Raw genomic sequence first — 12,368 nt, forward strand, 5'->3', positions numbered from 1 at the left:
AATACTTTGCTTTGAAATAGGCAAATAACCTTCAGTTTGATTAAACCATATGAAATTGCTGATTCTCGATTTTTTTTTTAACATCAAAAAAGTAATTTCATATGGCTTAACCTAATAAAAGCACTCTGAACCTGGTGCATTCATTTGGCAACTGATTTTGGCCACAAAGTCTTGTTTAAGGTCTTAAGTGCTAAATGGTAGTATTTCTTCCTTCTTTATTTACTAGGTGTTGTGGAATATTTAAGCAATGGAGGAGTAGCTGACAACCATAAAGACTTCAAGGAGCTAAGGTACAATGAGTGTCTTATGAACTTCAGCTGCAATGGAAAGAATGGAAGCTCAGAAGGGAGAATCACACATGGCTTCCAACTGAAGAGCGCTTATGAAAATAACTTGATGCCTTACACCAATTACACCTTTGATTTCAAAGTGAGTGATAGTTGAAATTATTTCAGATATAAACATGTGACAAAAAAGGTATATATTATTTATGCTTAACTGCATAATCTTTAGGAATTTTTAAATTCTCAGACTGTCTTGGCTAAGTATGCACCTAAATGTAAGGTGGTTTGTTAGGTTTTGTCAGTTATTGTTGACTTGAGGATATCTTATTTATCTTCAAATTTTCCAGGTTTCTTTGGGTGGTGGGGTTAGAGAGGATTATAGGTAGGGTCTGTTTTACACCCATGTAGTCCTAACACTCCAGCTTAATAAAAGGAAAAGAAAGATATTTTTGGAAATAAGAAAAAAACTCAGATGGCTCATTGTACAAGACCAATTGTTCTTTAGAAAGATTGATTGTAGTAGTTTTCTGTAGTTAAGCCCTTTCCTTTTGGTAATTTTCTCATCTATCTCCATGTAGCTCTTCCATTGTACCTGTTCGATTTTTCTGACATTTCAGGCATGTATACTAAAATCTTATACTGTGCTGAAAAAAAAAAAAACACAGATGCTAGAAAGTGGTTCAGTATAAGAATCCTATGGGGAATATTTAAGAAAATACCAAAGGAAATTTATGAAATGGGCTCTTGCACATCTCTAATAATCTTCGCACATCTCTAATAATCTTTTTTCATTTTCAGTGCTTGTCAGCCCCTTTCCAAGAAACAATAGGAAGAGGAAATAAAATTCATATGCTGATGTTATTAGCTTTTGTAGTTATGAAGTCGAAAAACGTTGCTTAGGAGTTGAATCTTAGTATTTTTGCTGTTAGAGCAGATAATACTATCCAGCAATAGTGGATTTTGTTCAGATCACTCGAATGCAGTGATGTGCTAGTAATATTTAATAGCCAGCTTCCTGAGAAAAAGAAGCCCCAATGTGTTTGCTGATTTCTGTGGTATAATCACTCTCACGATAGTAGATTTCAAGCTCCCAACATAATACCATTGAACGCAGAGTTGGGATAAAGTGCTAAGAAGCAAGCACTAGCTGACTCATGCACACAATTGCTCTTGTGTAAGCTTAAAGGAAAACCTCTAGATTTAATGATTCATAGTTTACTATAGGTTAATTCCTATCCTTGTGACTGTAGTGAGACACACACACACACACACACACACACACACACACACACACACACACACACACACACACAGAGTTGATATATCTCTGCCAGCACAACACTAGAAAACCTAAAATAAAGTTCCCCCAAATGAGTGTTCAATAATTTCCAACTCATTTGGGTGCATGTGTAGGTAAAAAGACCAAATCATTTCTGCCTGATCTAGCCTTTTATAAACTTTTTCCTTGTCCATAAAGTAAAAATTTTAGAAACAACATTTAGGATATAACTAAGCCATATTCCTCAATCATCTGATTTGTTTTAAAATCCTCGTTGATGTTTCTTCAAAAGGTCTTACATGTGTTTAATGATAGAATCAAAAATCTTATCAAACCATTTACATTGTCCAAAGAAGTACAGTTAAAGAACCAGAATGTGCATTGTTATGAACGAGACTGTTTGGTGTTTGGATTTATAGGATAAGATGAGAAAGAAGTACAAAGCTATAAATCTGTGGGAAAGAGGCATGTGTGAGAGGATAAATATGCTGGCTGGCTTGATATATGGGTGGGATAGGAAAGATGTCCAGAGAACAAACTAAAGGTATACCTGACTAGTCAGAATTAAGGTTTTAGTCCATGTAACAGTGACCTTTTCAATCTTAAAGAAAGCAAATTTTATGTAATTAGTGCTATTCCAATATTGAATGCAGTCAGTAAAAAAGGATAGATAACATCAAATATAAAAACGTCATGTGATTAGCATTAACTACAGATGCAAATGCAGTATCTTGCCATTGCATCAATGGAGTATTGTTTTGTTTACTTAGCATTTGTTTATTTTCTTGATCCTTGAATAAGTTAGAAATGTAGAAAAGTGGTTTTTAGAACTCAAGATTCATTGAATCTGGAGCTGATTTGGACTGAACCAAAGGTAAGCAGTTTGGCAAATTACTTGCATACCAGGTGTCTTAGTGAATTTGGGCTACTGTTAACAGAATACCATAGACTGTATGGCTTATACAACAACAGAAATTTATTTCTCACAGTGTTGGGTTGCTTAAGGTACAAGATCAGGGTGCCAGCGTGGTCAGGTTTTGATGAGGACCCTCTTCTGGATTGCAGACAGCTGTATGACAGAGATCGACAGCATTCTCTGGGGTCTCTTTTATAGAGCACTAACCATATTCATGAGGATTCTACCTTCCTGACCTAATCACCTTCCAAAGGTGGGCCTCCTAATATCACATTAGGGGTTAGGATTTCAACATATGAATTTGGGAGGTACACAAACATTCAGTCCATAACACCAGATAAGCTGAATAAACGGCTTAATTCAAATTGCTGCTGCTGTGCCTCCTGCCACCCTCTGACAAATCTAAGGGTGTGCCTGAACCATTTAATGAAAAGAGGAAGGACAGTTCTCCTGCTATGTCAAGTAATAAATCTTATCAAAAGTGTTTTGATAAGAGCTTTTACTCTAATATTGCAGTCCAAGAAAATAATTACAAGTGATGCTTCCGATTAAATACATCTTACCTTCTGGAGTGTTTAACATTTTCATTGGGGCTTATGCAGAGGATTCTAACTCGACCAGCTGATGTACATAATGACACTAAATATCACTGCAGACTGTACACATTAACCAAAGTGGAAGGATAATACCTCGTACTAATGTCGTTTCTTGACACTTTGGACTTGGAGTATTAATGGCAGAAAGTCCTCCCCTGCTTGCAGGTTCCTTAAGTTGTGGTAAAGTAAGGTTAAGGTATCTAATGTTGAAGAAGGCCCTCTCCCTCAGAAGAAGAATTGCTTTTGTTATTTTGGTCTTGGTCATGTCAAAATCAGCGGACTAAGGTAATTGTTTCAAAATTTCATGACATTTTTTTGTTGTTGTTAAATGTTATCCCACTTCACTATGATGCTATATAAAATATTATCTGGAACTCATTGTATGAATAGATACTTCCAGATCTGTAAATATCAGGCTCAAACTCTTTTAATGTGGGTAGGAAGAAAATTTGACTTTACTCTCTTGCATACACAGCCTGGGGCAGTAAAAGTACAATAGTTTTGAAACTTACTGATTACATGAACTCTGAGGGATACAGCAGAAAACATATGACTCTATGCTAAATATATATATATATATATTTTAAAGTATTGTTATGCAGCAAGGAATCCAGAATTTAGAGTATACCAGGATTTGTGAAAAAAGAGTATTCTAAACTAAAGGACAGAATAGAACAATTAACTGTGTGTAGAATGTCCGGGAAAGCTGAACTAGGATTAGTAAATCTGAAAACATGCTTTACCATAGCATCATTTAGATGTTTTTGGATATCTTAATGTGCAAATAATTGAAAATAATGCCAATTATCATTAAAGGAATTCATTTCAATCATACCTTTTTATTAACTATGTGTATGTATAAATATTTTTCTGTTTATGTAACTGTTAGAGTTAGTGCAGTTTCCATGTTTATACTGATATATTAGATCTCACTAACCCAAGCAAGCCAGCTTTAAAGATGCCTAGACATAATTTGGTGTGCTTAGCCTCTCAGTTTGCTTACTGCTTATACACACGCGCAAGACTTTTTGATACCAATAGGTCACTCTGTTTCCTTATTTAGCCACCTTTATTTCATGTAATACCCATTGAAGGAAGACTTCAGCCTTTTTTGATCCATTGTCAAGACAATCAGAAATAAAGGTTACTTGGGTATTTTGGCTTTTACAAATTATGGATTGTTCTTTACATATCTTGAGGTTTTCTTTTTTCTAAACAAATATTTTTCTTTTTTTTCCCAACCCCCAATCTCCTTCCAGGGCGTGATTGACTACATTTTCTATTCCAAGACTCATATGAACGTGCTTGGTGTCCTGGGGCCTTTAGATCCTCAATGGCTGGTTGAGAACAACATCACTGGGTGTCCACACCCACACATCCCTTCAGACCACTTCTCACTGTTAACACAACTTGAACTCCACCCTCCACTCCTGCCTCTTGTCAATGGTGTTCACTTGCCTAATCGGAGGTAGTGGAGTACTACCCCGCAAAGACGGGGATTTGTTGCTATGGACCTGTACAGTTGTAAATCAAAGTATGTAGGAGTGAAGTATGGCCATCCTTAAGCTGCTTCTTCAGGTTTCTTTCATTATGTGTTTGCTATAAGATTTTGTACATTTTTGTGCATATTGGTATCATTTGGCACTAGGGCTGGAACCAAAGTATTACTCTTTCCAAAATTTTAATTTAACATGTTTTTAAATTGGTCCTTTTTCATATTATATTAGCAGTCAATGTTCATAATTGATACATCACCAATTCGAGGCCCATAAAAGTGTATTTGGTTTCAAATGAGCCATTTTCATAAAAGGCAATTTTTAAAAACTGTAAAATTTTAAATGAAATGATAGCATGCCTTGCTGGGAAAACTTTCTTGAATTTCTGTTTTCCATTATGACAAACTGATTTTTGGCTCCCCAAGTCATTTGCACATTTACAAAGCACTTAAATTTGCTAGCTCTGTACATAAACTGTGATATAGCTTCTAGCCACAATAAGAAAAATTGAGAAATTAAAGATGGTTGTACAATATGCTTTCAAAATCAAGCATTTAACAGCACATGACAGTTTGTTGGGCAAACACTGGTTGTTTTTTTGTTTTGTTTTGTTTTGTTTTCGAGGAATCATCCTGTATTTTGTTCTCCTGTTAGGTATGTATAACCTTATTGGAAGTCTTAATTCTAAGCCTGTCTCTCCAGTTCATTTATAGGGAAACAGCGGGTAATTTCTACTGCCACATACCTTGAAAAAAGAATTTGGTATATTTAGGATGCCCACAAAATTAGTGTCCAGTATTTTTCATTATTCCTATCCACACTTTTCTGCCTGGTTGTGCTGGAAAAACAGATACTATATGATCTATGTCATTTTTGCTGTTATAGTTAAATGTTAAAAAAAATAACTACTGAATGAAAAGACCCTGATCAAAGTTTTCGAAGGGGAAAGCTATACAGATATTTCATGTGTTTCCCAAAGTAGGTCAAGAGGCTGTTGGTTTTGGCTTTTTGAGGTGACAATGGAAAGGATTTGGGGAAGCGAGAAAACAGGGAGTAGTTGAAAAACCTTGGATCGTTTTTCCTAACTCTAGTTGCCAAATGGCCATAATATGCTTTTAATCTTTGTTTCCGTCGTCTGTCAGGGTTAAATTAAGAAGCTACTGGTTTATTCCCAACTGTTAATGCTCTAGATATGTTGGAATCCTTTTTTTGCCCAGGACGGTCCAGTTGAAAATCTGTGACTCAAGAGGCAGTGAAGGTAATATTGTTTCCTGGGGGAAAAATTGGTTGGCTACTTGATGTTAATTATGGCACAGTAACAGGAAAAGGTTGTGTCTGTGTTTTTAAGTTTTTCTTTATTCTGCTTTTTTGCTGCTATAAGAGTTTTCTGAAATTTATATTTTAAACTTTTCATGCACTTTACTGTTTCTAGTCTCAAAATGTGATATTTTTAATAAACGAGAAATTTTCCATTATGTGAATGAAATTTTAAAAGAAGATAGCCTATATTTGTGTCTCACTAATATATAAAATACAGGTCAAATTTAAATTATTTGATTAGTTTTACATATATACAATTTGTCTCCTCTTTCAAACCTGACATCTTAGGCTGTTTTATTAGTCTTGAATGATGCTTTTCCTTTGGTCATTTTATACTAATTTCTTCCATAGTAAATGAATCAGGCTAAATAATATAATATTTCCCCCGAAGGGAAGTTTTAGTGGATGAGGGTGGTGGGATGATGTAATATCATATATGGGATTGCATCAGAAGATTTCTGTGAAGCCTAAGCTCCCCTTTAAAAGTGCCTAATGATGAGGCATTGTTTGTCATCTATATAATTGCAATGTCATTGTAGTTGAGTGAAGTTTGATGTGAATAAAATATTCTTTTAAAAATGTTAAAGAACCAGAATAAACACACACACAAAGAAACAACCCTAAAGATGACAGATTTTCCTCAGTGTGCAGGTATCCCTTCTTATATACCTCAAGCATTCAACATCTAGCCATGCAAATTGATTACCTGAAGCATAGTACTGGAAAGTAGAATAGCATGAAAAACTTAATTTTGTGGACATTACCTTTTTTTGTAATCAGCTACTGTATTTTTTTTTTTTTAAATCTTTTGTTTTAGGTGGGTTTTCTGCTCTGGAGGTATCTGCACTTACAAAACATTTTCCTCCTTTCATATACGCATGTTAATTAGCAATGTGAGCAATATTTCCTACCATACTTCACTCCCAATATTTTTTGAGATGTTTGTATAAAATGGAATTTAAAGTTCACTTATGATTGTATATGAACCACAGAGGAGCCCATTTATTAATAAAAAACTTTTTTAATAGTTTAATGTAGAGGGAAAAATAAAAACAATTGGGAAACATTGTAAACAGTTTAAGTTTATTTTGTGTATGATCGAGGCATTCTGTTGCAGGAAGGTGTGTAATTGGGTTCTCTCTGCTTCCAAATGCACTCTTTCAAACCATTCATTATCCTGTGTATTTTTAATGTGGTTTTAGTAAATGTTGGTAGTAGCTCTGTTGAAGTAGGTAACTGTGTTATGGTTTGGGTAGCACACACACTCTTGGGGCATGGTAACCCAAATTTCATGTGCACGGTTTCCCTTTAGCCCACTGCCCAAATTTCACACACCCTTCACCCTTTGTTCCCTTTGTGAAAGGAGTGGTATCTGTTTTGAGCTGCCAATTCAGATGATCAGAAATGCTGCTCTCCTCAGTATTGTCTTGTTAAAACGCATGCCATTTGGAACTTTGGCAGTGAAAAGCGAAAAGGAAGAGGTGAATGACATATGGTATATAGTCAATGAAAGTAAAATATTTATGCTCATAAACTTTCTAGTTCTCAGAATAAGTTAATAAGCTTTATGCCATGGGGCTGCTGCATATTTTATCTGAAGATAAAAGAAAATTTGGGCATTTTTAGATTGTGATAATCTTTTTGTTTTGTTTTGTTTTACTGTTAAATATGATTTCTAATGTTTAAGAACTGGAGTGTTCTTTAAATTTATTAAAACAGTGTTGTTTGAGGAAGGGAAAACTGCACTGTTTGCCATTACAATAGTCATGCAAGTGCATGTCAAGTCACCCATTCTCTCAGGCATCAGTATCCGCCTCATAGCTTTACACATTTTGATGGGGAATATTGCAGCATCCTCAGGACTGACATCTGGGAAAGGCTCAGATCCACTTACTGCTCCTTGCTTGTTGACTTTGTTTTAAAATATTGTGCCTGGTGTCAACTTTTAAGCAACAGCACTGCCTAAACGCAAGCAGAGAACAGAATCCCAGCACCATTCTATAGGCAACTTTTTAGAATTCAGATATAGTAAATCTGTTCAAGATTTATGATGTTTTATGTAAAAAAAAAAAAATTTTGTACAATGTAGCTGAATATTTTTGTTTCATTTCTTTGATGTAAGACGTGTGAACGTTTGTTTGAATATCACATGTTAAAGTCAGGTATGGCACAATGGGTTCTGAGACCAGCTTTCCCCCCTCCCATTTGCCTTGTTCCAAGCTCTTTGTTTTCAAATTACTTTTCTGATATTAATAGGCAAATATTTAATTTTACTAATAAGCATCCTTTGTGAATGTATTAAAGAAGCCACTGTGTTTTAGTGTTGTAGTTTGCAGAAATATAAAGCTTCGTTCCTAATTTGTCCCTATTCTTTGGTGTCTTAAAGTTATATATTAAATCACAGAAGAATTTCGCAAGGGAGAAAGTTGAAAGATATCTAAGATTCATATCGCTTGATTCTGTGGTAGGTTACATTAGAATTGAGGATGTGGCACATTAAAACTGGAACATGGACAAAAATTGTGTTCCATTTTAAAATTGTATCTCCTAAATATATATTGCTAAAAGGGTGAAAAATTAAGTTTGTGTTTGCGAGAGTTTTTAAAAATCACCAATGCCATTTATAATTTCATATTAAATAGCAAGGAGTAGAGAAAGCACAAGAAAAAATTGGTTAAATGTGTTCTTTGATGGAACAAGAGACATAGTTCATCATTCCTAATCCAAGGCTAGATTTACTAGCAATAAAAATTGACAGTGTCTCAATATTTTATTTCTAAGGTCTTATATTCTGAGGGATTTTAATAGCTTTGTAAAATGCACTGGCTGATCAGTAGCTTCAGTCACAGAAAACATCTGTTTCAGATAGCCTTTGGCAGGCCATAATAATGGTTTTATAGCAAGCAAAGACTTTATGGCATGTTTTCAAAATAGCGCTCATCTATACTTACATTTTGCCAGAAATGTGAAATCTCACATTTGTAGTCTTTTTCTCTCCCACCTGCCCTCCCCATTTAAAAAAAAATTACCTTTCTTGAATGTGTAGAAGATTTGTTTAACCTTTTTCTTCTGAATTGTTTCATGTTTGTAGAACTCCGAATTATAGGTAGTCAAATTAACTAGGGAAATTAGAATATTTTTCTAAGCCATAAACTTCAACTAAAGTTTTGAAATTGTACACACACATGAGAACTTTTATACTTAGGGTTGCTTTGGGTGATTTAAGTTTTTTAACAACATCGTGGTCACCAAATTTGAATTCAGACATAAGTAAATTAGTATTATCTTTAACCTGGTCTATTTACCAAAGTTGTAATGTTTCAAAACAGGATGCCAAGAGCATTTTTCATTTTACGGAATCATTTGCAAATCTTTATAAGCTTAACTGTAAAAAGAAAAATTCCTTATACCTATATTGTAGGGTATTCTGAACAAGATCCACAGAAAGAAGGGGAGGGGAGACCGAAACATTTCTTTTCAAGAGGTGGTGAAAGCATATATGCTTCTTTTAAGCAAATACCTTTATGTAAGTTTTTTCTGTTAAGTCACAAGTCCTACAGCAAAAACAAAAAAACAAAGACACCAGGAAAAGCAAGCTTTATTAACCTAGTTAGTAATTTCTTTTGGCATAGATGTGTTTGGTTAGACCAGGGTTATTCTTGTAACCAAAGGAAAACAGCATTTTGAAGTTTATTCAGCAAACATTATGCCATTGAAGTAATGGAAGTTTTTAAGTAAGATAGTTTTTACTTTCAAAGTATATGAAATAAGGACATTTCTGCCTATTAAATGTTAATTTTTATGGCATATAGTATAAACTCAGCATTGTGCTGAAATTAGAAGTTGTGTCATGAGAAACAAATCACATTATGAAAAGGGTTTGCGAATGCCAAGTGATATGACTTTTGGCATGGTACATTCAGCTTTCAGAAACTTTCAGAAAGCATAATTTGGAGCCTATTAGTAGTTATTTTTTTTAATAACAATCTCCCCAAATTTAGATAATTTCCCTGTTTGTATGCCTGTCACTTTTAACTCTGAAACATAAGAATCACGATAGCCCTCTCAGAAGTGGTCCTTTCTTGCTCATTTCAGTTTTGTGTTAATATCTAATTACTGATATATGACTATATTTTCTTCCAAGCTATCTATGGTTATGTGTACCACATTTGTTTAAGTAGTTATCTTAACTCACACAATTGGCTCAGCATTGATGTGTCAAACAATGGCTTTGCTTTTTATGGAACAGGCTTAGTTTCCTGCTACTTGTTTCAATCTTGATGCAGTAAGTGATGCAGTAGTCTGGGTGTGTATTTATTCAGAAACTGTACTGTTCTTTCTCTGTGCTTAACTTGCTAAAAATATATTCCCTTACCTGTGAAATTCCTGAGCGGTGCTCTGCCAACTTTTTTGGTGGGGGGAGGGTTGGGAGGTTGGATGGCTGTGTTATGAACACTGGATCTGGAATTGTTCAGTGTTGTGAGTGGCAAATTTTTTAAACACCAGCAGCACTGCGAAGTGCACTATGGGCATTCGTACAGTTGTCCAAATGCAAGCAATTCTTTCATCTAGGAGAAGCTGAGAAATAGAGTTCATTAAAGTACTTGGAATATTGTGAGGAGGATGAACATTTCAGCTTTGGTTTTTGTTGTCTTTGGAGTGGGATGGTATGGACAGAGGTTTTTTGTTTTTTAAGAGAAAGAGTATATGTACCTTTTCTCTCTGAAAGTGCCAGAGTATTGGTCAAATTCACCATGGATTAATTTGTATTGTGTATTGTGATTTCTGTCAACTATAAAACAAGTGCCAACTCATTGTCCATGAGATGACCTACTCTTCCACTCAATTTACCATTTGAATAGGGAAGAAGAGTTATTTATTTTCAGTACTTGGCATTAAATTCATTGTTTTGCATACATTTGAGTCATTCTGTGGCCTATAAAGTGTTTTTATAACTAACTAAATGGTTGGAAAGCAAAGCACATGAGTTTAAAACTGAGCAAGATGTTTTGGTAATTTTTTCCCCGAATACTTTATAGTTTCTATTGATACTATTCCAAAACAAATTTTACTGTTTTAGGTTGTGTATTTACTTTGCTTTTGTCCTAAGAAAAAGTCTAGCACTAAATCAATTTGTTATTGTGTACTAATAATCAGTTTAAAATCTAAGATTTTCTTTTTTTTTTTTAAGTTAGAAGATTTAATGAAGTGCCATGTAATTGTAGCTTAGTAGTATTTAATGTTTAATAGACTGGTTCTGTGGTGTTCTAATCATTTAACACTCTGTCACCCCTGGAGAAAGCGATTCTACTCTTACTGAACACATTCTCCAACAAAATCACCAGCTGCTTTATTTTTCTATTTATTACAGTTAAACAGTTGATGAGGTCTGAATCTTGACCAAACTGCTCAGCTGAGATGTTTTTCACACTAGACACTGTACAAAATATGCGTGCAAAAGGACACAGTTGGGTGGTAGTATTTTTCATTAATGTGAACATTGACTAAACAAAGCAGTTCTGCCTTTTAAATCTTGTGGCAGCTCGGAAGGGAGGTGCTTAAGAACCTTAACTACTATGTCAGCTGACAAAATACTTTTTTCCATTTTGGAGATTGGGTACTGCTCACACATGATGTATAGGGCTAAATATATGCTTGTTTTCTTGCACCTGTGTACTTCCCTTTCCTTCCCCTGTAGGCAATAAATGGCCATTTTGCAACTGCATACCTTTGTCTTGGTTTTTTACTCTTCATGTGTGCAGTACATCTCTTACAAAGTGAAGTAGGGAGAGCCAGGGTAATTCAGGCAAAAAAATTACAAATTCATGCAACGTTGTCTTTTTTTTGGTTAAATACTATATTACTAGTTAAACAATACTTTAGATTCAGAGGTTAGTCATAATTATGAGACTTAACTTTGGCTGAAGAAATCTGAGTAGAAGGACATGAGTCACTTCTGAGTGGGGCTTTACAAGCCAGTGTGCAATTTGCCATATTCCCTTTTCTTGCCTTGGTGATCATGGGAAGCATATATTGAGATCAAACCTCTCATCCTATATCTTTGAGTGACTTTGATAAACAGAGACCTCCATAAGACATGTGTGAGTGAGAAACAACTGCTAAATCTTAGTGTCTTCATACAATAAACATTTGTTATTATGGCATAATCTAGCCCATCCTGACTGCTAGACACCATCAGACAGATCTGCTGAATTACCAGTATTGATCTGCTAAGACCTAGAGTAAATTGGTTTAGCAAACAAATATCTACTATGAGCAGGGTGCTTTGGAGGATATAAAGATGGACAGGCTCCTTGTCCTCTAAGAATTCACATTCCAAACCCTCTTCTATTTATGACGCAGGAGAAAATACTGAAGTGTCCTAAAGTAAAGGTATGTTAAATCTTAGGATTTTGGAAGGGGGTGGGCAAGGGCACAGTAAAATAGTTCTGAAAATTATGTTTAGGGATATTCAGT

The 12,368-nt window shown here is 34.8% G+C and overlaps 1 protein-coding gene across 3 annotated transcripts in view; it reads left to right on the top strand.

Moving 5' to 3' along the window:
• Positions 1 to 10,281, top strand: part of CNOT6L (CCR4-NOT transcription complex subunit 6 like) — a 94,121-nt gene extending 83,840 nt beyond the window's left edge. For all 3 annotated transcript variants that reach the window (XM_006907626.3, XM_025043820.1, XM_025043821.1), the window contains 2 exons: positions 227 to 429; positions 4,335 to 10,281. In XM_006907626.3, coding sequence (XP_006907688.1) covers positions 227 to 429; positions 4,335 to 4,547 — 416 coding nt within the window. In that variant the 3' untranslated portion in view covers positions 4,548 to 10,281. The remainder of the gene's footprint in view (positions 1 to 226; positions 430 to 4,334) is intronic.
• Positions 10,282 to 12,368: the final 2,087 nt, after the last annotated feature.

Source organism: Pteropus alecto, unplaced genomic scaffold (genome assembly GCF_000325575.1).
Source record: "Pteropus alecto unplaced genomic scaffold, ASM32557v1 scaffold161, whole genome shotgun sequence".
In the NCBI taxonomy this organism is placed as follows: domain Eukaryota; kingdom Metazoa; phylum Chordata; class Mammalia; order Chiroptera; family Pteropodidae; genus Pteropus; species Pteropus alecto.